The sequence below is a fragment of the Rhinatrema bivittatum genome, chromosome 18 (genome assembly GCF_901001135.1).
Source record: "Rhinatrema bivittatum chromosome 18, aRhiBiv1.1, whole genome shotgun sequence".
Lineage (NCBI taxonomy): Eukaryota > Metazoa > Chordata > Amphibia > Gymnophiona > Rhinatrematidae > Rhinatrema > Rhinatrema bivittatum.
This window is the reverse complement of record NC_042632.1, coordinates 60,216,800-60,240,443: the sequence shown is the minus strand read 5'-3', so window position 1 is coordinate 60,240,443 and position 23,644 is coordinate 60,216,800. Positions and strand designations below refer to the sequence as shown.

At 47.3% G+C, this 23,644-nt stretch overlaps 1 protein-coding gene across 1 annotated transcript; it reads left to right on the top strand.

The window, feature by feature from the left end:
• Window positions 1-10,582: 10,582 nt before the first annotated feature.
• LOC115080062 (serine protease inhibitor Kazal-type 1-like) lies at window positions 10,583-20,840 on the top strand. The gene is made up of 4 exons (XM_029584090.1): window positions 10,583-10,700; window positions 13,111-13,151; window positions 16,441-16,550; window positions 20,707-20,840. Exons 1-4 carry the CDS (start codon window positions 10,646-10,648, stop codon window positions 20,750-20,752), a joined length of 252 nt encoding a protein of 83 aa, XP_029439950.1. The 5' UTR covers window positions 10,583-10,645; the 3' UTR covers window positions 20,753-20,840.
• The last annotated feature ends 2,804 nt before the right edge of the window (window positions 20,841-23,644 follow it).

The following is a 23,644-nucleotide window of genomic DNA, read 5'->3' as shown; positions in this document are numbered from 1 at the left end:
TAGGATTGAGAGGAGTTGGGGTATGCCTGTCTAAAGAGCCATGTTTTGATTCCTTTTTTGAAGTGGCTCAGGGATGGTTCTAGGCGGAGTTTGACGGGGAGGGAATTCCAGAGGGTGGGGCCCGCAATGGAGAAGGCTCTATCCCTGGTATTGGTAAGGTGCCCAATTTTCAGTGAGGGGATTTGGAGAGTGCCAGCAAGGGAGTTTCTCGTGGGGCGATTAGCTTGACGGAATTTTGGCATATTTTCAAGCCAGGGTGAATTGTTATTGTATAGCGTGTTATGGAGGATGGTGAGTGTTTTGTACTGGGAACGGAAGGCGATGGGGAGCCAATGGAGGTCCTGGAGTATGGGAGTGATATGGTCTGTTTTTCTGGTGTTTGTTAAGATTCTTGCCATGGTGTTTTGGAGGATTTGGAGGGGTTTAATGGTGGATGCTGGTAGGCCTAAGAGGAGGGAGTTGCAATAGTCGAGTTTGGATAGTATAGTGGTTTGCATCACAGTACGGAAGTCGTGGGCGTGGAGGAGGGGCTTCAGTTTTTTGAGGATTTGAAGTTTATAGAAGCCCCCTTTTAGTAGTGAATTAATGTGGGATTTGAAGCTTAGTTGATTGTCTAGGGAGACTCCTAGATCTCTGACACTGGGAGGTAGTGTGTGAGTTTGTGAGGCGTTTTGAATCATTTGATGGATTGAATCGATTGGTTGATTTGCTATGATAAGGATTTCAGTTTTAGAGGCATTGAGTGCTAGGTGTAAATTGGAGAGGAGGGAATTGATGGATGTCAGACAAGATTCCCAGTACTGAAGGGTTTCATTGATGGATTTCTGGATGGGAATGAGTATTTGGACGTCGTCTGCATATAAGAAGAATTTTAGTCCAAGTTTAGATAGGAGGTGGCATAGTGGGAGTAAGTATATATTGAAAAGGGTGGAGGATAGAGAGGAGCCTTGGGGAACGCCTTGTGTAAGGGGAATGTGAGCGGATTCAATATTATCAAGCTTGACTAAGTACTTTCGGTGGTCGAGGTATGAGGAGAACCAAGCTAGGGCTGTGTTTGAGATTCCTATCTCTGCTAAGCGTGATATTAGGATTTGATGGTTCACGGTATCAAAGGCGGCTGAAATATCAAGAAGGGCAAGTATGTATGATTGGCTGTGGTCCATGCCTTTGAGGATGGTGTCCGTTATAGCAAGTAGAAGTTTTTCGGTACTACGATCTTTACGAAAACCATATTGTGCAGGATGAAGAATATTGTTTTCTTCTAAGAAATCGGTGAGTCGTGTGTTAACCACTTTCTCCATGATTTTAGATAAGAAAGGGAGATTGGATATGGGCCTGTAGTTTGCAGGGTCATTGTGGTCGAGGGTGGGTTTTTTTTAGTAGAGGCTTCACGATGGCAAGTTTAAGTGGGTCGGGGACTTTCCCAGATGTGATGGAGCAGTTGATGATTTCTGCTATTGGTTTCGCAATGGCGGAGGGAATGGTGAGGAGGATTTTTGATGGGATGATGTCTGCGATATGAGTGGCTGGTCGCATCTTTTTTAGTATGAGCGGTTTATAACTGAGAATTGCGATGGAGAAGGTACAGAGGACAACCAAAATGATAAAGGGGATGGAATGGCTTCCCTATCAGGAAAGACTAAAGTGGTTAGGGCTGTTCAGCCCGGAGAAGAAATCGGCTAAAAGGGGATATGATAGAGGTGTTTAAAATCATGAAAGGACTTAAATGGGTAAATGTGAAACGGTTATTTACTCTCTCAGATAATAGAAGGCACTACGGGGCACTCCATGAAGTTAACAAGTAGCTCATTTAAAACAAATTGGAGAAAATTCTTTTTCATTCAATGCACAATTAAGCTCTAGAATTCATTGCCAGAGGATGTGGATAAAGCAGTTAGAGTAACTGACTTTACAAAAGGTTTGGATGAATTCCTAGAGGAGAAGTATTTAAACTACTATTAATCAATAAGGAAGAATAGCTTTGGGATCTATTTAATATTTGGGTATTTGTCAGGCACTTGTGACCTGGATTGGCCACTGTTGCAAACAGGATGTTGGGCTTGATGGACCCTTGGCTTGACCCAGTATGGCATGTTCTGATGTAAGCCTGGAAGTCCTTCTCTGACTGTGACCCAAAACTGCAGTCTAGCTTGCAAGAGTTACACTGGGCTGGGATAGCGGTAGGGTCACTACTGTGATGTAAGGCTGAAGATTCAGCTTAAATTAAGGTACAGGAGTGTGGGAGGGTAAGGTGGAAGAGAGGATCCCTGGGGGAATTGGACCTGGGAGTGGGGGACGTAAAGAGGGGAACTTACAGACTCGGCCCAGAAGGACCAATCTTTTGGAGCTAGGCTGAGAGGCCCACAATCTTTAATACAGCTAATTAAATCTATCTGGCTTATCACAGTCAGATAACTTTATACCTAATGGGCAATATTCAAAAGAATATCTGGTTGGGCGGCATATTCAAAGTGCATTCAGCACTTGACAGCTGGATAAATAGGATTTATCTGGCTATCTAGCAGGCAGATATCTGGGAATATTCAGTGGATAAGTCACCTTTCTGGCAATCTTTTAACCATATGTAGGCAGGCAATGGGCATGTCAGGGCGGCGCTACTTATCCAAATAACTTAACTAAATAAGAAGCAATATTCACTCTTATCCATTTGAGTTAATCGGATGTTAGACCAGCCATAGAGCTGGTCTAATTTACCCAGATATAAGTTATCCAGCTAAGTAGCAATTTGTGCATGCTGTGCCGCTGAATGTCCCTTGTAACTTAGCTGGATATCGGGCCCAGTTATGCTTAAAGTTACCCAATTACGCTCAATCAGGGACATTCCATTCCGCTCACGGCTTACTGTGATTCTTCTCCCCATATCTACTTCCCCCATATCTACTTCCTGTCAGGCATTTGAGTGCCTCTAGCAAACACCTGCCCCTCTCCTGGGGGGGGTATACATATTTAAGTCTCATCTCATATGGCTTTTGCTGCAGACCTTCTTGTCCTTACAGACATGCAGCCTGCAAAGTCTGATGACATTCAGAAGCAAAGACCTCATCTAATGTTCCAAAGAATATATAACGTATTTTGTTAATCTTTGTTCCCTGTAAAGCTATTTAACACTGCTTTAATGTTATATGTAAACTGATATGATGTTCCAAACGAATGTCGGTCTATAGAAAACGTTAAATAAATCAATAAATCGTAAACGTCCTATGTATATATATACCGTGCTGTGTTATGGCTGAATGATTTATTTACTTATTACTTTACAAGATATTTGTATTCTGCATTCATTGCCAAACAAATTGTTTGAAGCGGATGATATGTCCTATGCATATAACCTGCACTTAGCCATGGTATAGCAGACGTGACGGAGGTATGTGGCACCTCACAACCAAATCAATCTATTGAGGGCCAAGCTTTCAAGGAGCAGAGTGCACGAGGTGGGTACATATACGTGGGCACTGCCACTGAATCAACCGGGGCAGGGTGTGGAGGAGGAGTGAAAGGACCCTCCCGATGCAGCTTCTGTGGCTTTGCCAATGGCAATATTGTCACTGTGTGCAAACTTTCATATCTGGCTTCAGTGAAGAATGCGATAGAAGGAGGAACATTTGCTTGTTTACTTGAGGAAGCAGAGTGCAGAGAAAAACTCGTTAAAGTGCTGTGAATGCCCATGTGTTGCCCTCATTCTAATTTTCTTGTTGCCTCATTAATGTCCGTGCGTAAGCGGGGATCTGCTCTACCTGTCCTGCACATGCAGCCAGCCTGCACACGCACGCCCGCACACGCACGCCCGCACATGCACGCCTGCAGCCCTTCATCAGGACGCCTCGTCCCATCGAGTTTACAGTAGGAGACGTAAGGCAGTGGTGCATGGGGAGTAGGGAAGTTAGGGAAGCATGCAGCCAGATGAGGGAAACACAACGGGGGAGGAATGTACAAGCAAGTCTAAATTTCCTGGGACTAGAGTGACTCTTTGAAGGAAAGGGATGGAAAATGCTATCTTTGCTAACCAGAATGAGGGAATGTTGTGCTATTCCTGCTAGGGAATGAGGTGACAGGGAAACAGGAAAATTCAGCTGGGCTAGCAGCCAGCACTGAAATGCAGAGGCACTAAGGCCCGCATTCCTTGCCCGCTCCTGTGCCTTGGCACTGCCTGGACCGAGGGGGGGGACAGCAGATGGCTGCACAGTGAGTCCCTTCACTCTATCCTAGTGAAAGAAGAGGCCCTGTCCCCACTGAGCTTGACCTGCTTGGTGACCTTTCCTAATGGCACCATTCAGTGGCTGAGTAGCAGCTGCCACGACCCACACTGAATTCTCAGACTCTATCCACTGCTGCTTTCAGCGCCCCTCAGTCTGCACCTGGTAAGATCCTGTCTGGCAGCTCTTCCACAAACACTCACAGAGCCTATGGCCAAGTGAGACATTGTGCTCGCATCCTGTACACCGCGCCATGAACTGGGAGATTTAAGTTTTTTTACATTTAAAGCATAACATGATTATTATTATTATTATTCATGACCTATAAGTGACCTTAGTCCCAAAAGTGTGGCCCTTACATGTGTATGGATGAGATCCTTAAGTGAGAGAGGAGTGTGCCCTGAACTTAACAGAAACGAGCAGACAAAACCTGCACTAGGGTGACAGACTTTGAATGCAGAGAAAGAGAAGCAGAATTCCTCCCCTCCTGTCCTGTAAGTGAAAGCTGGCATCAGCTTCTATGTGCTTGACTCCTTTTCAGTCTCTCTGTTAACCTTAGATAAAATTTAAGTCGCAGGGGAGATCTACATGTAACTCAACCATGAAACATGTACCAGGAGGAAAAACATACGTAATTCATCAATTAGTCATATTGAATTCTTTGTAACCGGATCATTATGGGCACTTCTATTACATTAACCATTTGTACTATTTGTGCCTATTTTGTAAACTGCTATGATGGTAAATTACTTAATGACGGTATAGAAAAGATTTTAAATAAATAAATGAAAATCCAAGGAGCTCATGAGACGCGGCACAGTCCATTCACCAAACCCAACATAAAATGCTTTTCTCTACGTTTTTCTAGTCACTTTGCCCCTCATCTCTCATTCTCCCTTCTTGTTCTCCTAACCTTCTTTTTCAGACTTCTGACCATATTACACATTTTCCTCTCCTCCTGCCTTCTTCAAGTCACTTCCCTGCATCTTTTTCTGATCTTGATCTTTCCCTGTCATCTCATTTTTCCATGCCCTCTCTCTGCCTCAATATAAACTCATAGCTAGAGTGCCACCTTCACCCTCCACTTCCCCTTGTCCCAACCTACATCTCACCAACTCTCCCCCTCATTATGAGGCTCCCTTCTCATTTCCCTCAACAGCTACCTTCCTTCTTGCTCTCTCAAATCCCCCCTTTATCCTCCTCTCTCTCTCACTGTTCACTCTTCCCTCCTCCCCCTTCTCACTCACATTTCATCCCTCAATCCATATTTCCACTCCTCTCCCTCACCTTCCCTCCTTCCCTCTTTTCATTCACATTCCATCCCTCAAGCCATCTTTCCACTCCTCTCCCTCACCTTCCCTCCTTCCCTCATCTCATTCACATTCCATCCCTCAATCCATCTTTTCACTCCTCTCCCTCACCTTCCAATCCTTTCCCTCTTCTCTCTCACCTTTAAATCTCCTCCCATCCTTCTCCAAAGCACTTTTCAACCCCCTTACTTTCCATCTTTCCTCCCCCTCTCTCTTCTTCCAATCTCTTCACTTTCAACCTCGCCCATCCTTCCCTCCTCCCTTTCCATCCACACCTTCCTGTCCCTCTCCTTTCAGTCTTCCCCTTCCTCCTTTCCCTCACAATTCAGCCCTCCTCACCTTGCATCTTTTCCCTTCCCTCTTGTCCAGATCCCCCTCCCCCTGTGCTTCTCACCTCCCCTTGCTGCTAGCTCCTCTCTCTCTTCCATGCAGGTTCCCCCTCCCCTGTGCTCCTCTCTCTCCCATGCATGTGGATAAGTGCAAGGTGATGCATATAGGGAAAAATAACCCATGCTATAATTACACGATGTTGGGTTCCATATTAGGTGCTACAACCCAAGAAAGAGATCTAGGTGTCATAGTGGATAACACATTGAAATCGTCGGTTCAGTGTGCTGCAGCAGTCAAAAAAGCAAACAGAATGCTAGGAATTATTAGGAAGGGAATGGTTAATAGAACGGAAAATGTCATAATGCCTCTGTAACACTCCAGGGTGAGACCACACCTTGAATACTGTGTACAATTCTGGTCACCGCATCTCAAAAAAGATATAATTGCGATGGAGAAGGTACAGAGAAGGGCTACCAAAATGATAAGGGGAATGGAACAGCTCCCCTATGAGGAAAGACTAAAGAGGTTAGGGCTGTTCAGCTTGGAGAAGAGACGACTGAGGGGGGATATGATAGAGGTGTTTAAAATCATGAGAGGTCTAGAACGGGTAGATGTGAATCGGTTATTTACTCTTTTGGATAGTAGAAGGACTAGGGGGCACTCCATGAAGTTAGCATGGGGCACATTTAAAACTAATCGGAGAAAGTTCTTTTTTACTCAATGCACAATTAAACTCTGGAATTTGTTGCCAGAGAATGTGGTTAGTGCAGTTAGTATAGCTGTGTTTAAAAAAGGATTGGATAAGTTCTTGGAGGAGAAGTCCATTACCTGCTATTAAGTTCACTTAGAGAATAGCCACTGCCATTAGCAATGGTTACATGGAATAGACTCAGTGTTTGGGTAATTGCCAGGTTCTTGTGGCCTGGTTTGGCCTCTGTTGGAAACAGGATGCTGGGCTTGATGGACCCTTGGTCTGACCCAGCATGGCATTTTCTTATGTTCTTTAGTAGGTCCCCCCTCCCCTGTGCTCCTCTCTCTCCCATGCAGGTCACCTTTTCAACCACAAGGGAGAGAGAGGAACCAGCAGAAAGTTGGAAGTTCAAGCTCCTCTCGCCTGTGGATCATGAGGGAGAGGGGATACAACAGCCGATCTTCACCCCATTGACCATCCGGGGAGGCCAAGATCCCAAAAAAATGAGATTGAATGCGAAAGAGTGGGATTTTCAGGCAGTGTCTAGTGTTGTAGATAGGAGTGTTGTATTTGCCAAATGAATAAAAAGCAATAGAAAATGATACTTAACTTTCTTTGGATTTAATTTCATGACAGTTTTGTCTGCAGTCTCCTGCCCACACACACCTGCACCAAGAGAGTGAGAGGGAGATGTGAATGTCTCCACCTCAATAACCTCTCTCTGCCACTCCCAGGCCAGATTGAGCAGGGAGAAAATGATCATGGCACGGTGTGAGTAACCTGTGCTGAATGTGGATACACCCCGACTCCTGCACGCTAAATGTGGACTCAGCCTGAACTCTGCAGGTAGAACTTATGCTGGCTCTGGATGCAGCTTGACCCCTGCATGCATGACTATGGATAAATACAGGCTAAATCCTGTGTGTATAATCCATACTGTGGACACAGCCTGACCTCTGTATGGACAACCTGTGTAGAATGTGTATGCAACCTGACTTATGCAGGTGCAATCCCTGTGTTGACTTTGTATAGACCCAGATCCTCATGAGTATCAAGCAAGCTGACCCGGCAGACAGCCCAAATGTGATGAGACACTGAATGCCTTTGGAAGGTAGGGATGTTATAGGTAGTATATTTAGATATTTTTATGGACTCTGCTTTGTGCTATTTCATTTATACTGGCTTTCCCCTTGCAATGCCTGGAACCTATAGCTTGACCACGACTCTCAATCCAATTTTCTGCTCTTTCATGTAGTGCGTAAGCACCTACTCTGTCGTCTCTGCTGAGTGAGCATTGGATGGGTAACTCAATGGTTTTCTCACCAGATTGGAACTCACTCCCCCATAAGATTGGCATGGAGTCCCTCAATCTGAGTGACACATGGGCAAACTGCAAGGTTCCCAAAATGAGAAGGAAAATAAACTCCTTTCTTTCCAAAAAATACTTCCAACACTTTTCCTGCAAGGAACAAGAATCTTTCATTACCTCTCTCCAGTCTACTCAGAAGGAATGGGTGGAAAAAGTATCCCTTCAACAACCAAAATACACAAGGAAGACTGAGCTCACCAAGTCTTTGTCATGGGCTAGTAGCAACATTTCTCTGAAGGTATACCAAAATCCAGACAAAATAAAATATTCTCTCATCAATAATAATTGACAAAGACAATTTTAAAGTAGGCCCACAAATTTCCTTGCATCATTTGGCCAAAAGTGAAGATTTTGGAATGAAAACAGAGTCGGGCCTTTGTTCTACTCAGGATGAATAACACTCGATGGCTTTTCTGCACCAGCCAACTTCTTATACCATAATAATAATATTATTTGTATTTCTGGAGTGCTTTTCTGCACCAGCCAACTTCTTATACCATAATAATATTATTATTTGTATTTCTGGAGTGCTTTTCTGCACCAGCCAACTTCTTATACCATACTCATATTATTTGTATTTCTAGAGTGCTTTTCTGCACAAGCCAACTTCTTATACCATACTCATATTATTATTTGTATTTCTAGAGTGCTTTTCTGCATCAGCCAACTTCTTATACCATAATAATATTATTATTTGTATTTCTGGAGTGCTTTTCTGCACCAGCCAACTTCTTATACCATAATAATATTATTATTTGTATTTCTGGAGTGCTTTTCTGCACCAGCCAACTTCTTATCCCATACTCATATTATTATTTGCATTTCTGGAGTGCTTTTCTGCACCAGCCAACTTCTTATACCATACTCATATTATTATTTGCATTTCTGGAGTGCTTTTCTGCACCAGCCAACTTCTTATCCCATACTCATATTATTATTTGTATTTCTGGAGTGCTTTTCTGCACCAGCCAACTTCTTATACCATAATAATATTATTATTTGTATTTCTGGAGTGCTTTTCTGCACCAGCCAACTTCTTATACCATAATAATATTATTATTTGTATTTCTGGAGTGCTTTTCTGCACCAGCCAACTTCTTATACCATAATAATATTATTATTTGTATTTCTGGAGTGCTTTTCTGCACCAGCCAACTTCTTATCCCATACTCATATTATTATTTGTATTTCTGGAGTGCTTTTCCTATTTTTTCTTGGAAAACAATCCATCGCCTCCTCAAAAGGGAAGAGCAGCTGAGAGCTGTGCCAAAGGAATCTGCTATTCCTAGGAGACCCCAGCTCCTGGCTTACTTACAAATCTGTATATTTCCTTACATTGGCCAAACAGGTAGATGGACTCCAGTGGAAAATACAGAAAACAACAGGTGTTAGAGATTTCCACTGGCAAATGTCCCAATGGAGAGAGATGGCATTAATGCCCGGTTGGTAATGCTTTTATCCTCTGCTCTCAGAGCTTGGCAGAGAGAGATGCAGGGGTTGTTTTATGATCCTGGCGATGGGCGCTGAGGTTGCCAGATGTCAGGGAGGGAAAGGAGAGGCTCTTTGATCCTGGCGCCGTTTGAAGGGCAACATATGAGAGAGGATGGGTAAGAAGTATCTGTGCTGGCCAATGCCACTGCAAGAATAAATGCAGCTGGAAAGCATTGAATATGTGCCCGTTCCCCCTTCTCCCCAGCCAGCCTAAGCATTGGGGGGTTTTGGAGCAAACGAGACAGGGCATGGGATTAATCATGGGGTAATCCTGAGCCAATGAGGAGACTCAGGTGCTCTGCAGTCCTGGGGCACTGAATCCTCAGGAGGCAGCTACAGAGGAGAAGAAAAATAGGTGCTAAACACTTCCACCCATTTGTGGAGATAATTATATTTATGAAAATTCATGACTGAAGAAAAGAAGATGCAATTTTACTGCATCAGTGTGAGAATTATCAGAGTTGTTCAGCACCATATTCAGTGCCTTGTAAAAGTCTTCACAGCCTTGAACATTTTTCACATTTTGCTGTTGAAAATATACGAATCAAAATGCATTAAAATAGGAGTTTGTTTCACTCATCTTGTAGAAATATTCCAAAAATATTTGAAAAGCTTGAGGAAAGGAAGCATTTTAATCTCTGGAAATTCCCACAGCACAATATCTAAATCAGTGACTGGGGGGTGACAGCCAGCCATGGCCCCAGCAGCAACACGGCTGGAAACAGCAGCTCGGAGAGGAGCCGGAGCTGGCTGCCTCCCCTTCCTTTCACCTGTCCCTACCCCATCCCCCTACCGATGGAGAAGAGGAGACCGGAGGGGATTCACCTGCCCCACCAGCAGTGAAGCCCACCTGCCACAACTGCAGGAGCTAGAGAGCTGGCAAGGTTAATTCGTTAGGGTAATGTATGTGGTAGTGGGTGAAGGGGCTCAGCCACTGCTCTTCCGTTTCCAATTTCCAGAGAAGCTGCAGAGGTTCACGACGCGTGGTGACTGAGCTCCATGAACTTTAGAGAAAAGTCTGTGATAATTCCTATGCAAAACCAGACAAACTGTGCTGCCCTTAGCCCAGGGAGAGATTCAATATCTGTTCCATAGATTTATCATCATGCCAGGCTCCTATTAATCAGTAACATGGGGCGTTTGATATTAGGTGGGGAGGGGCACTGCCTGCAAGATATAGATCCAGTCCCAGGGCTGCAGTGTTAGGATCTGTACAGAAGGAACCACCAGTGAAAGCAACATGAGGGGTGCAGGAGTATTGGTGTTTCTCTTCATGCTGTTGATTTGCTTCCAGGGTAAGAAATCTTCACTCTGCTTTGTCCTGGCTAAGGTAGAAACTATCATAAAGAACAAAACAGCTGAACATATGCAGAAGCAGAGCTTAATGTAACAAAGCCAACAAGGATTTAGCCAAGGGAAATCTTGCCTCACAAATTTGCTACACTTTTTTGAAGGCATAAATAAACGGGATATAATGTATCTGGATTTCCAGAAGGCATTTGACAAAGTCCCTCATGACAGACTTTTTAGGAAATTAAAAAGTCATGGGATAAGGGGCAGTGTCCTATTGTGGATTGCCAACTGGTTGAAAGATAGAAAATAGAAGGTAAATTTTCCCAGTGGAGAAAGGTGGATAATGGAGTGCCCCAGGGATCTGTTCTGAGACCGATGCTTTTTAAATATATTTATAAAAGACCTGGAAATGAGAACAACTAATGAAGTGATCAAATTTGCCGAAGACACAAAAATATTCAAAGTTGTTAAATGTTAAGAGGATTGTAAGAAATTGCAAGAGGACCCTGCAAAACTGGGAGACTGGGCATGCAAATGGAAAATGAAATTTTATGTAGACAAATGCAAAGTGATGCACTTAGGGAAGAGTAACCCAAATTATAGCTAGACAATGCAAGGTACCACATGGGAGTCACCACTCAGGAAAAGGATCTATGTGTTATCGTTGAAAATATGTTGAAACCTTCTGCTCAGTGTGTGGTAGCAGCCAAGAAATTAAAAAAAAAATGCAAGGGATTATTAGGAAAGGAAAGGAGGATAAAGCACAGAATATCATAATGCATCCATATCGCTTCATGGTGAGATAGCACCTTGAATATTGGGTGCCATTTTGGTCGCCACATGTCAAAAAAGATATGAATGCACCGGAGAAAGTATAGACAGAGGTGACCAGAATGATAAAGGGGATGGAACAGCTCCCCTATAAGGAAAGGCTGAAGAGGTTAGGGCTGTTCAGCTTGGAGAAGAGATGACTGAGGGGGGGATATGATAGAGGTCTACAAAATCATGAAAGGATTTTAATGGGTAAATGTTAATTGGTTATTTACTCCTTTGGATAGTACAAGGACTATGGGACACTCCATGAAATTAGCAAGTAGCATATTTAAAACAAATCGGAGAAAATTATTTTTCAGTCAACACACAATTAGATTCTAGAATTAATTGCCAGAGGATGTGGTTAAGGCAGTTAATGTAGCTGGGTTTAAAAATGTTTTGGATACATTCCTGAAAAAGAAGTCCATAAACTGCTATTAATGAATAGGGAATAGCTACTGCTTGTTGCCAGCATTAGTGCAGCTTAGGATCTTTTTACTGTTTGGGTACTTGCCAGGTACTTGTGACCTGGCTTGGCCACTGTTGGAGCAGGATATTGGGCTTGATGGACCCTTGGTCTGACACAGTGAGGCATATCTTATGTTAAGACATAGCAGAATTAGAAAAGGTACAGAGAAGGGCAATCAAAATGATGAAGGGGATGGAACAATTCACTTATGAAGAAAGGCTAAAGAGGTTAGGACTCTTCAGCTTGGAGAAGTGAGTGGACTGGACAAGTAAATGTTAATTAGCTGCTTACTCTTTTGAAAAGTACAAAGACCAGGGTGACACACAATGAAGTTACTAAGTGATACATTTGAAACTAATAAGAGAAAATATTTTTTTACTCAATGCATAATTAAGCTCTGGAATTTGTTGCAGAGGATGTGGTGAAAGCTGTTAGTTTAAGCAGGGTTTAAAAAAAGGTTTGAACAAGTTCCTGGAGGAAAAGTGCATAAACCATTATTGAGGTGGACTTGGAGAAATGCACTGCTTATCCCTGATCATTAGCAGCTTGGGATCTGGCCAGGTTCTTGTGATCTGAATTAGCCCCTGTTGGAAACAGGACCCTGGGCTTAATGGATGCTCAGTCTGACCCAGTATGATGAATCTTATGTTCTTGTAGCTGGTAGAAGCCCATTATGGTGCTCAGACACTGATAGTGTGAAGTCTTCCATGAGAATGGACTTTGCAGGAAGCTGTGCTGTCAGTGTCTTATTGCCTGGATGCATCGGGTTTACCAAATTCAGAAACAAATCTTTTGCCCGTAACCTACTTGTGCATTTTCATTATGTGCTTTTTCACAGCCCTGCATAAAGTTGTTATTATCAGGTGCAATGAAGGATTTATGTAATTTAAATGTGCTCACAGTTCCCTGCCGCTGAGGGTGAGCATTGAAAGTAAGAGTTGCAGCCTTCTGTCCATCCGCCCGTCTTGCCTCTGCTTGTCCCTTGAAAGAATGAGATGGATTAAGTGTGCATCTCTTTCCTTCTTGTCATTACCCTCCCCAGGCTACACCCCCCCTCTCCCCATTCCACTAGAAAGAGCACCGCCTGGAATTACTCAATGATACTTAAATCTGCTCTTTGTATATTTTAGGTTATTCTGGAGAAGAGGCAGGTTCCGATGAGGGGCAAGAGGTAAATACAAAATGTGCTTTGGAGCGGCGGGGTGGGGGGGGGGGGTGAACTAATGTGACCCCTGGCTACAGGTAAACATTTGCCTGAAAAGAGAACTAATAAAGCAGCCCAAGGCACCACGGTGGGTAAAGGAAGGAGGAAATCTTTCTTAATGGTATTTTTTCAGTTAGAATAAGTCCCTTCCCCAGAGGGCTTACTATCTAAGTGGTACCTAAGGCAATGAGAGATAAAGTGACTTGCTCAAGGTATGTTAAATGGAAGAAGTGGTAATGAATGAAGCCTCTGCAGCCCGACTTCTACTGCAGAGGTGACAACTGATCCCGGGGATAAACCTTTGTGCAGCCCTGGGCATGGTTTCTCTCATGGGGGGGACAAGCGACCTCCAGGGCCCAAGGTGTGGGGCAGGGGTGGCCAACTCCGGTCCTCAAGAGCCACAAAAAAGTCAGATTTTCAGGTTATCCACAATGAATATGCATGAGAGAGATTTGCATACAAGGGAGGAAGTGCAGGCAAATCTCTCTCTTGCACATTCATTGTGGATAACCTGAAAACCTGGCCTGGTTGTGGCTCGTGAGGACCGGAGTTGGCCACCCCTGGGGTAGGGGTGCTGAATCACTAGCTGGATACTGTAGGTGCCACATAAAACAGACAGGACACTCGGAATGGATGTTCCAAAGAAATTAACTAGCACCATGCACAGGCACATCCATGTCCCAAAGCTATTTTCAAACTACTCCTCTATCTATGAAGGTGTCCCTTGGTCCTGAGGGCCATGGAAAGGTAAGAATGCAGGTAGCACAGGGGCCTCCTTGATGCAGTGGAATTCACTTGCCAGACAACATCTGAGGGTCCGATGTACTTCAGATTTTCCAAGCTCCCAATCCTCTTCCTCTTTTCCAGGTGCAGACTACAGTAGGGGTCTCCAGATAATAAAATAGCACTTAATGCTTAGTTCTCCTCTGCAGGTAGTAAACCAGGGATCTCTCAGAATGAAAGGACCAGGCAGCCCTAGAGTGACAGCAAACTTCCTTCTGAAAACAAATAGGAAAAGGCTAAGGAAGTAGGGCTGTGCAGTTTGGAGAAGAGACGACTGAGGGGGGATATGATAGAGGCCTACAAAATCATGAAAGAACTTGAACAAGTTAATGTAAATCGGTTATTTACTCTCTCAGATAATAGAAGGATCAGGGGAGGGGGGACTCCATGAAGTTAGCAAGTAGCTCATTTAAAACAAATTGAAGAAAATTCTTTTTCACTCAGCACATAGTTCAGCTCTGTAATTCATTGCCAGAGGATGTGGTTACAGCAGTTAGTGTATCTGGGTTTTTAAAAGGTTTGGATACATTCCTAGAGCAGAAGTCCATAAACTGCTATTAATTAATAAGGATCTATCTAATGTTTTGGTATTTGCCAGGTTCTTGTGGCCTGGTTTGGCCTCTTTTGGAAACAGGATGCTGGGCTTGATGGTCTGACCCAGTATGGCATATTCTTATGTTCTTATATCCTTATGTACACAATCACTAGAATGAAGTCACCCCATCCATCCCCAGGTGTGAGATGGAGCTTCTCAGAGTTTCTCAAACCGCAATAACACTGTGGCAACTTTTCCCGCTAGGTTATAGATGAGAAGGTAGACTGCTTCCTTCCCATTCTGGGAACACAAGAACATGAGGCCTGGCCTAGCAGCACTAGTGGACATGATAATGTGCGAGTGGTCTGCCGGAGCACAGAGTAGTATGGACTCTGGCCTTTTCTCCACAGAATCAGCTTTATTATGTACGGCAGAACAGAAAAGGTCTGCTTACTTCAGTAGTTCTAAACCAAAGGTCCAGCACTAGATGGTCTTGTCATAGGAGCTGCCTTCTCCTCACCCTTAGGGCCTACTCTCTTGTTCCTTTAGTTAGGGAGATGCCCTGGGACCAAGATTCCCTTCTGGGTTGTGCCTTAAGGTAGACAAGCTAAGTGCCTGGCCCTGGCCTTTTAAGAGGGGTCCCTGTTATACACTCCTTTACCAAAATAAAAATACAGTGCTTCTCCTTCTAAGTCCAACTAAAAACACCGCACTGACCTCCCGCTCCACCTGCCTTTGAGTGGAGAAGAGTTTCCCATTCCAGCAGACCTCATGGGGGAGGGGGACATTCTCCTCTCCTAAACGCATGCCCTCCATTGGGGCCATCTAGTGGAGATCCCGAGGGGATCTCTACGCTTGGCTTTCCTACTCTGCAGTCATTGCTCTAACCACTAGACCACTCCTACACTGTTTCATGAAGTCGCTGGAGCCAACATCTTATGAAATAATTAAAGAGCATACATGCAATTATTAAATCCACTTATTGATTGCCTCTATAAACCACTCGAGGCAATAAAACAAAATAAATCTCACATAACATATCTATTATCCAAGCTAACGATATAGTTACACAAAACAAAATCAACAAAAAGCATTAATGGAGCAGCCCATTACCAACCTACACATAACCTCCCACCCACTCAAGAAATCACGCCATCATAAATAAGATCATTGGTAAACTAAAGACTCATCAAATCACTATCTTAGTCCAAACCGAGGTTATTAAACCTCATCCTCCTTCAGTACAGCCCTCAGGTAATAAAAATAATTAGCCTGTTACCTGACAAATGTCAAGTTTTAACCATTCTTTGAAGCTGAAGGGGCCTTGACTTCACTGCTGGAATAGTTAGCAGCTTATCCTCAGAAGAACGCAGATGTCTTGGCAGTACATCTGGGTCTAGTGGAGAGTACAACTATTCTGCACCCAAACTATTCAGAGCTTTGTATGTCATCATTAAGACTTGATATCTGATACAATACTCAGTTGGGAGCCAATGCATTTGTGTCAACAAAGGGGTCCCGATCCCTTATCCCCAAGCCTCCCAGAATCTTTGCTACCATGTGCTGTATTAACTGCAGAATTTTAAGGGTTGCCTGAGGTAATGTAGACAAATGTTTATTCTCTCGACCCATGGGTGTGAGGGAGGAGTTCCTGAAATTCATAATTTCCTGGGAACCCCTGTCCTCATGCATGCACAGGAAGGAGATGCCCTTAACAGTGCCTAAAGCTGTTTTCTGCTGTGTGCGTTTCACTGTCCGCAAGCCTTCGTGATGACACCAATGAGGCTGTGGTATCTATCAGACCTGATTGGCTGCAGACCGGATCCAGTACAAACTCCCGAGCATGGCGCGCATTTCACCAGCATGTAAAGGAAGGTGTGCAATATCCTAAAGGTTTTCTACATAAAGCAGTTGTGTAATCTCTCATTCCCTGTATAGCCCAACTGTAATCGCTACCCAAAGATTGGCTGCCCCAAGAACTACAACCCGCTGTGTGGCACAGACGGCAGAGTCTACTCCAACGAATGTCTGCTCTGCTTGGAGAATCTGTGAGTATGCTTTTACCGGGGATGTGACAACTGCCACTAGAAGAATTACTGTGGGCAGGGGCTGTGCTCATTTGCTTCCTCAGCTCTACCAAAGCACCTGAAACACACCTCTGTCAATAAAGCTCACTCCTGCCCTGCAGAACCCCCTATTCCAGTAGTGAGACCTTCCCCCATAGAGATCTGCAATGCACCTCACTCCTGCCCTGCAGCACCTCCTGCTATTCCAGTACCGAGACCCCCACACACAGCTCTACCAATGCACCTCACTCCTGCCCTGCAGCACCCCCTGCTATTCCAGTACTGAGACCCCACACACAGCTCTGCCAATGCACCTCACTCCTGCCCTGCAGCCCCCCCTGCTATTCCAGTACTGAGACCCTCACACACAGCTCTACCAATGCACCTCACTCCTGCCCTGCAGCACTCCCTGCTATTCCAGTACTGAGACCCCACACACAGCTCTACCAATGCACCTCACTCCTGCCCTGCAGCACCCCCTGCTATTCCAGTACTGAGACCCTCACACACAGCTCTAACCAATGCACCTCACTCCTGCCCTGCAGCACCCCCTGCTATTCCAGTACTGAGACCCTCACACACAGCTCTGCCAATGCACCTCACTCCTGCCCTGCAGCACCTCCTGCTATTCCAGTACTGAGACCCCACACACAGCTCTACTAATGCACCTCACTCCTGCCCTGCAGCACCCCCTGCTATTCCAGTACTGAGACCCTCACACACAGCTCTGCCAATGCACCTCACTCCTGCCCTGCAGCACCTCCTGCTATTCCAGTACTGAGACCCTCACACACACAGCTCTGCCAATGCACCTCACTCCTGCTCTGCAGCACCCCCTGCTATTCCAGTACTGAGACCCCACACACAGCTCTGCCAATGCACCTCACTCCTGCCCTGCAGCACCCCCTGCTATTCCAGTACTGAGCCCCTCACACACAGCTCTGCCAATGCACCTCACTCCTGCCCTGCAGCACCCCCTGCTATTCCAGTATTGAGACCCTCACACACAGCTCTGCCAATGCACCTCACTCCTGCCCTGCAGCACCCCCTGCTATTCCAGTACTGAGACCCCCACACACAGCTCTACCAATGCACCTCACTCCTGCCCTGCAGCCCCCCTGCTATTCCAGTACTGAGACCCCACACACAGCTCTACCAATGCACCTCACTCCTGCCCTGCAGCACCTCCTGCTATTCCAGTACTGAGACCCCACACACAGCTCTACTAATGCACCTCACTCCTGCCCTGCAGCACCTCCTGCTATTCCAGTACTGAGACCCTCACACACAGCTCTGCCAATGCACCTCACTCCTGCCCTGCAGCACCTCCTGCTATTCCAGTACTGAGACCCTCACACACACAGCTCTGCCAATGCACCTCACTCCTGCTCTGCAGCACCCCCTGCTATTCCAGTACTGAGACCCCACACACAGCTCTGCCAATGCACCTCACTCCTGCCCTGCAGCACCCCCTGCTATTCCAGTACTGAGCCCCTCACACACAGCTCTGCCAATGCACCTCACTCCTGCCCTGCAGCACCCCCTGCTATTCCAGTATTGAGACCCTCACACACAGCTCTGCCAATGCACCTCACTCCTGCCCTGCAGCACCCCCTGCTATTCCAGTACTGAGACCCCCACACACAGCTCTACCAATGCACCTCACTCCTGCCCTGCAGCCCCCCTGCTATTCCAGTACTGAGACCCCACACACAGCTCTACCAATGCACCTCACTCCTGCCCTGCAGCACCTCCTGCTATTCAGTACTGAGACCCCACACACAGCTCTACCAATGCACCTCACTCCTGCCCTGCAGCACCTCCTGCTATTCCAGTACTGAGACCCTCACACACAGCTCTACCAATGCACCTCACTCCTGCCCTGCAGCACCCCCTACTATTCCAGTACTGAGACCCCAGACACAGCTCTGCCAATGCACCTCACTCCTGCCCTGCAGCACCTCCTGCTATTCCAGTACTGAGACCCCACACACAGCTCTACCAATGCACCTCACTCCTGCCCTGCAGCACCTCCTGCTATTCCAGTACTGAGACCCTCACACACAGCTCTGCCAATGCACCTCACTCCTGCCCTGCAGCTCCCCCTGCTATTCCAGTACTGAGACCCCACACACAGCTCTGCCAATGCACCTCACTCCTGCCCTGCAGCTCCCCCTGCTATTCCAGTACTGAGACCCCCACACACAGCTCTACCAATGCACCTCACTCCTGCCCTGCAGCACCCCCTGCTATTCCAGTACTGAGACCCCCCCACACACACACAGCTCTGCCAATGCACCTCACTCCTGCCCTGCAGCACCCCCTGCTATTCCAGTACTGAGACCCTCACACACAGCTCTGCCAATGCACCTCACTCCTGCCCTGCAGCACCTCCTGCTATTCCAGTACTGAGACCCTCACACACAGCTCTGCCAATGCACCTCACTCCTGCCCTGCAGCACCCCCTGCTATTCCAGTACTGAGACCCTCACACACAGCTCTACCAATGCACCTCACTCCTGCCCTGCAGCACCCCCTGCTATTCCAGTACTGAGACCCCCACACACAGCTCTGCCAATGCACCTCACTCCTGCCCTGCAGCACCCCCTGCTATTCCAGTACTGAGACCCTCACACACAGCTCTGCCAATGCACCTCACTCCTGCCCTGCAGCACCCCCTGCTATTCCAGTACTGAGACCCCCACACACAGCTCTGCCAATGCACCTCACTCCTGCCCTGCAGCACCCCCTGCTATTCCAGTACTGAGACCCCCACACACAGCTCTGCCAATGCACCTCACTCCTGCCCTGCAGCACCCCCTGCTATTCCAATACTGAGACCCCCACACACAGCTCTGCCAATGCACCTCACTCCTGCCCTGCAGCACCCCCTGCTATTCCAGTATCCCATCCCCAACACACACACAAACTGCCACTTCACCTCAGCCTTGCTGGATAGAACAAGAGATGCACTTTATAAAATGATAATGAGAACACCTAGTGCTGTGGGGAGAGGTCACGCTGCTATCCCCTTCCTCCACCATACAGCACAGGTAAGCTAAGTGCTGGAGGTCAGAGAAGAGGAGCCTGGGAGCAGTGCCAGGTAAAGGGTGGGAGCTGCAGCAGGTGCACAGCCTCCGCTAACCTTGGTCAATGTTGACGTTTCATCTTCAGTTCTGCCCCTTTCATCTCTTCTCTCACCTGCTGGCTTTCATATTGCTGAAGAGATAAGCAATGTAATTAGACAAAGTCCAGATGCCGTGTTAAAACCAATCGCACTGAAAGAAAAGCGGCACAGACAGCTGAGCGCGTGCACACAGACCCGCTTAGAAAGCCCACCCTGGCTGTGACTCTGCCCAGCCGGCACCGCATGGCCCTCCACCCCCTCCATCACAAGCTCTGCAGCTTCTTCCCAATACTTAACTTTTCTCCTCCTCTGAACGAACCACAGAAATAAATGTGTGTGGGGGGGGGGGGGATTGAAAGGGAGAAACGGGGGTCCAGCATCACAGTGGGGGAGGAGGGGTCTTCCCTGGCAGTTTGGGCGTCCTCATTGAGGTGACCCTGTCAGTACTGACCGATGGGAATAAAGTATCAACACCTCATCACTTTCATTACCAGGAGTCTGCAGCCAAAAAATGGTCTTTCAGGTCCTGTCAATTTTCGTTGTCATTACTGTCTTCCCATTTTTTTATATTTCGGAAAGCACGCTCACTAAAACCGAGAAGAAAAAAAACCCAGTAAATGTACTGTTTTTTTCTCCATCATTTCATTCTGAAAATGACAAGAAACGACACGGACAATGTCTATGTCATTTGAAATGAATGGGATCAGGCCAGGAGGGGTGGGCGGAGCCTGTCCTGTGCATATCACTCAGGACTACAACTCCCAGTACTCCCCGGGACGGGAGCAGCGCATTCCCAGCCTGCTCCTCAGCTGCTTTTTTATAATCTGGTAGGTAATTTGTGCTGGTGGTTCAACAGCTAAGGCCCCCCCAGTAATCCTCCAGAGTAGAGAGAGCGACATCGTCTCTCTGGTCACTTCTTATAACTTTAACATTTAATGGATATTACTGGGCTGCAGACTCCTCTCAGCTGCCCTGACCAGTAACTGTGAAATTCTGATTATTCTCCAATAGGAAGAGGAACTTTCACGTTCGCATCAGGAAGATGGGAGAGTGCTAACTCCTTCCCCTGGACACTATCACCACTGCTCACCTCACGGCTGCCCTTTGACCTGCTTCAACCTTCAATAAAATAACTGCATCACAAATATTTGTCTGCTCTATGTATCTGTCAGTGGACAGGACAGTGCAGAGAACTTTATACACATCACATGCAATGTCATACTTTGGTAACTTGCAAGGAACAAGTTCATACTACAGAGTTTAAAATATAATTTCACCATTGCTGGCCCAAGTGCTGCAGTGCAACACTTTGGAAGCTGAGCCATGACAGGCTCTGACCTTGCGAGGGAGCAGGGGCGCAGGCACAGGGGGGTAATGCTGTCATGCAGCTGCTCCATGGATGTTGAGCTCTGACAGGGTCTGACTGTGCCAGGGAGCAGGGGCGCAGGCACAGGCAGGCAATGCTGTCATGCAGCTGCTCCATGGATGTTGGATTGTGATAGGCTCTGACCTTGCGAGGGAGCAGGGGCGCAGGCACAGGGGGGTAATGCTGTCATGCAGCTGCTCCATGGATGTTGGGCTGTGACAGGGTCTGACTGTGCCAGGGAGCAGGGGCGCAGGCACAGGGGGGTAATGCTGTCATGCAGCTGCTCCATGGATGTTGGATTGTGATAGGCTCTGACCTTGCGAGGGAGCAGGGGCGCAGGTACAGGGGGGTAATGCTGTCATGCAGCTGCTCCATGGATGCTGGGCTGTGACAGGGACTGACTGTGCCAGGGAGCAGAGGCGCAGGCACAGGGGGGTAATGCTGTCACGCAGCTGCTCCATGGATGTTGGGCTGTGACAGGGTCTGACTGTGCCAGGGAGCAGGAGCGCAGGCACAGGGGGGTAATGCTGTCATGCAGCTGCTCCATGGATGCTGGGCTGTGACAGGGTCTGACTGTGCCAGGGAGCAGGGGCGCAGGCACAGGGGGGTAATGCTGTCACGCAGCTGCTCCATGGATGTTGGGCTGTGACAGGGTCTGACTGTGCCAGGGAGCAGGGGCGCAGGCACAGGGGGGTAATGCTGTCATGCAGCTGCTCCGTGGATGTTGGGCTGTGACAGGGTCTGACTGTGCCAGGGAGCAGGGGCGCAGGCACAGGGGGTTAATGCTGTCATGCAGCTGCTCCATGGATGTTGGATTGTGATAGGCTCTGACCTTGCGAGGGAGCAGGAGCGCAGGCACAGGCACAGGGGAGTAATGCTGTCATGCAGCTGCTCCATGGATGTTGGATTGTGATAGGCTCTGACCTTGCGAGGGAGCAGGGGCGCAGGTACAGGGGGGTAATGCTGTCATGCAGCTGCTCTATGGATGCTGGGCTGTGACAGGGTCTGACTGTGCCAGGGAGCAGGGGCGCAGGTACAGGGGGGTAATGTTGTCATGCAGCTGCTCCGTGGATGTTGGGCTGTGACAGGGTCTGACTGTGCCAGGGAGCAGGGGCGCAGGCACAGGGGGGTAATGCTGTCATGCAGCTGCTCCATGGATGTTGGGCTGTGACAGGGTCTGACTGTGCCAGGGAGCAGGGGCGCAGGCGGGCAATGCTGTCACGCAGCTGCTCCATGGATGTTGGGCTGTGACAGGGTCTGACTGTGCCAGGGAGCAGGGGTGCAGGCACAGGGGGGTAATGCTGTCATGCAGCTGTTCCATGGATGTTGGGCTGTGACAGGGTCTGACTGTGCCAGGGAGCAGAGGCGCAGGCACAGGGGGGCAATGCTGTCATGCAGCTGTTCCATGGATGTTGGGCTGTGACAGGGTCTGACTGTGCCAGGGAGCAGGGGCGCAGGCACAGGGGGGCAATGCTGTCATGCAGCTGCTCCATGGATGTTGGATTGTGACAGGGTCTGACTGTGCCAGGGAGCAGGGGTGCAGGCACAGGGGGGTAATGCTGTCATGCAGCTGCTCCATGGATGTTGGGCTGTGACAGGGTCTGACTGTGCCAGGGAGCAGGGGCGCAGGCGGGCAATGCTGTCACGCAGCTGCTCCATGGATGTTGGGCTGTGACAGGGTCTGACTGTGCCAGGGAGCAGAGGCGCAGGCACAGGGGGGTAATGCTGTCATGCAGCTGCTCCATGGATGTTGGGCTGTGACAGGGTCTGACTGTGCCAGGGAGCAGGGGCACAGGCATGAGGCCATTCTTGGTGCCCTCACTATACAGTCACAGAAGAGTCTCCGATCTGGCCACATAAAAGATTTTTGGCATTGCTTATAGAGTAGGTAGTAACTGTAATGGTGTCCAGTTCAGTAATGCTGGCCCCTAGGGCACTGGAAAATTAAGGTGACAGATACAGTGACCACCTGTATTATTAAATGCTAACTGAAGGATTCCTGGTTACAATGTGGACTGGTCCTTATGTCAGATGGTGAGGAGCGGTGGGGTAGAAGATCATTCTGTCTATAACTCGCTCCTTTTTGGTCTCCCTACCTCATCCATCAAACCCCTCCAGATGATTCAAAACTCTGCAGCTAGAATCCTTACCAATACAAATAAAAGAGACCATATAACCCCCATACTAAAACTCCTCCACTGGCTGCCTATTAAGCAAAGGATTCTCTATAAAGTATACACAGCAATTCATAAATCTATTTACAACATATCCCCACTCCACTTAAGTACCCAACTTCGTTTTCACTCTTCATCTAGACCTATCAGAGGAGCTTATAAAGGCACACTCTATGTTCCTTCAACAATATCCTCACATCAGAAACGTACCATTTCTTTAGCAGGACCTGTCCAATGGAACATGCTCCCACCAGACATCCGCCTTGAGATCTGCTTTGCTTCCTTCAAAAAGAAAATTAAAACCTGGCTCTTTAGCCAAGCTTTTCCAGAACCTTGATTATTTTTTACCTCCAGCTATCAAGATTTTCTCACCATCGCAATCCCTTCTGCAGATCACATTTATCTTAGA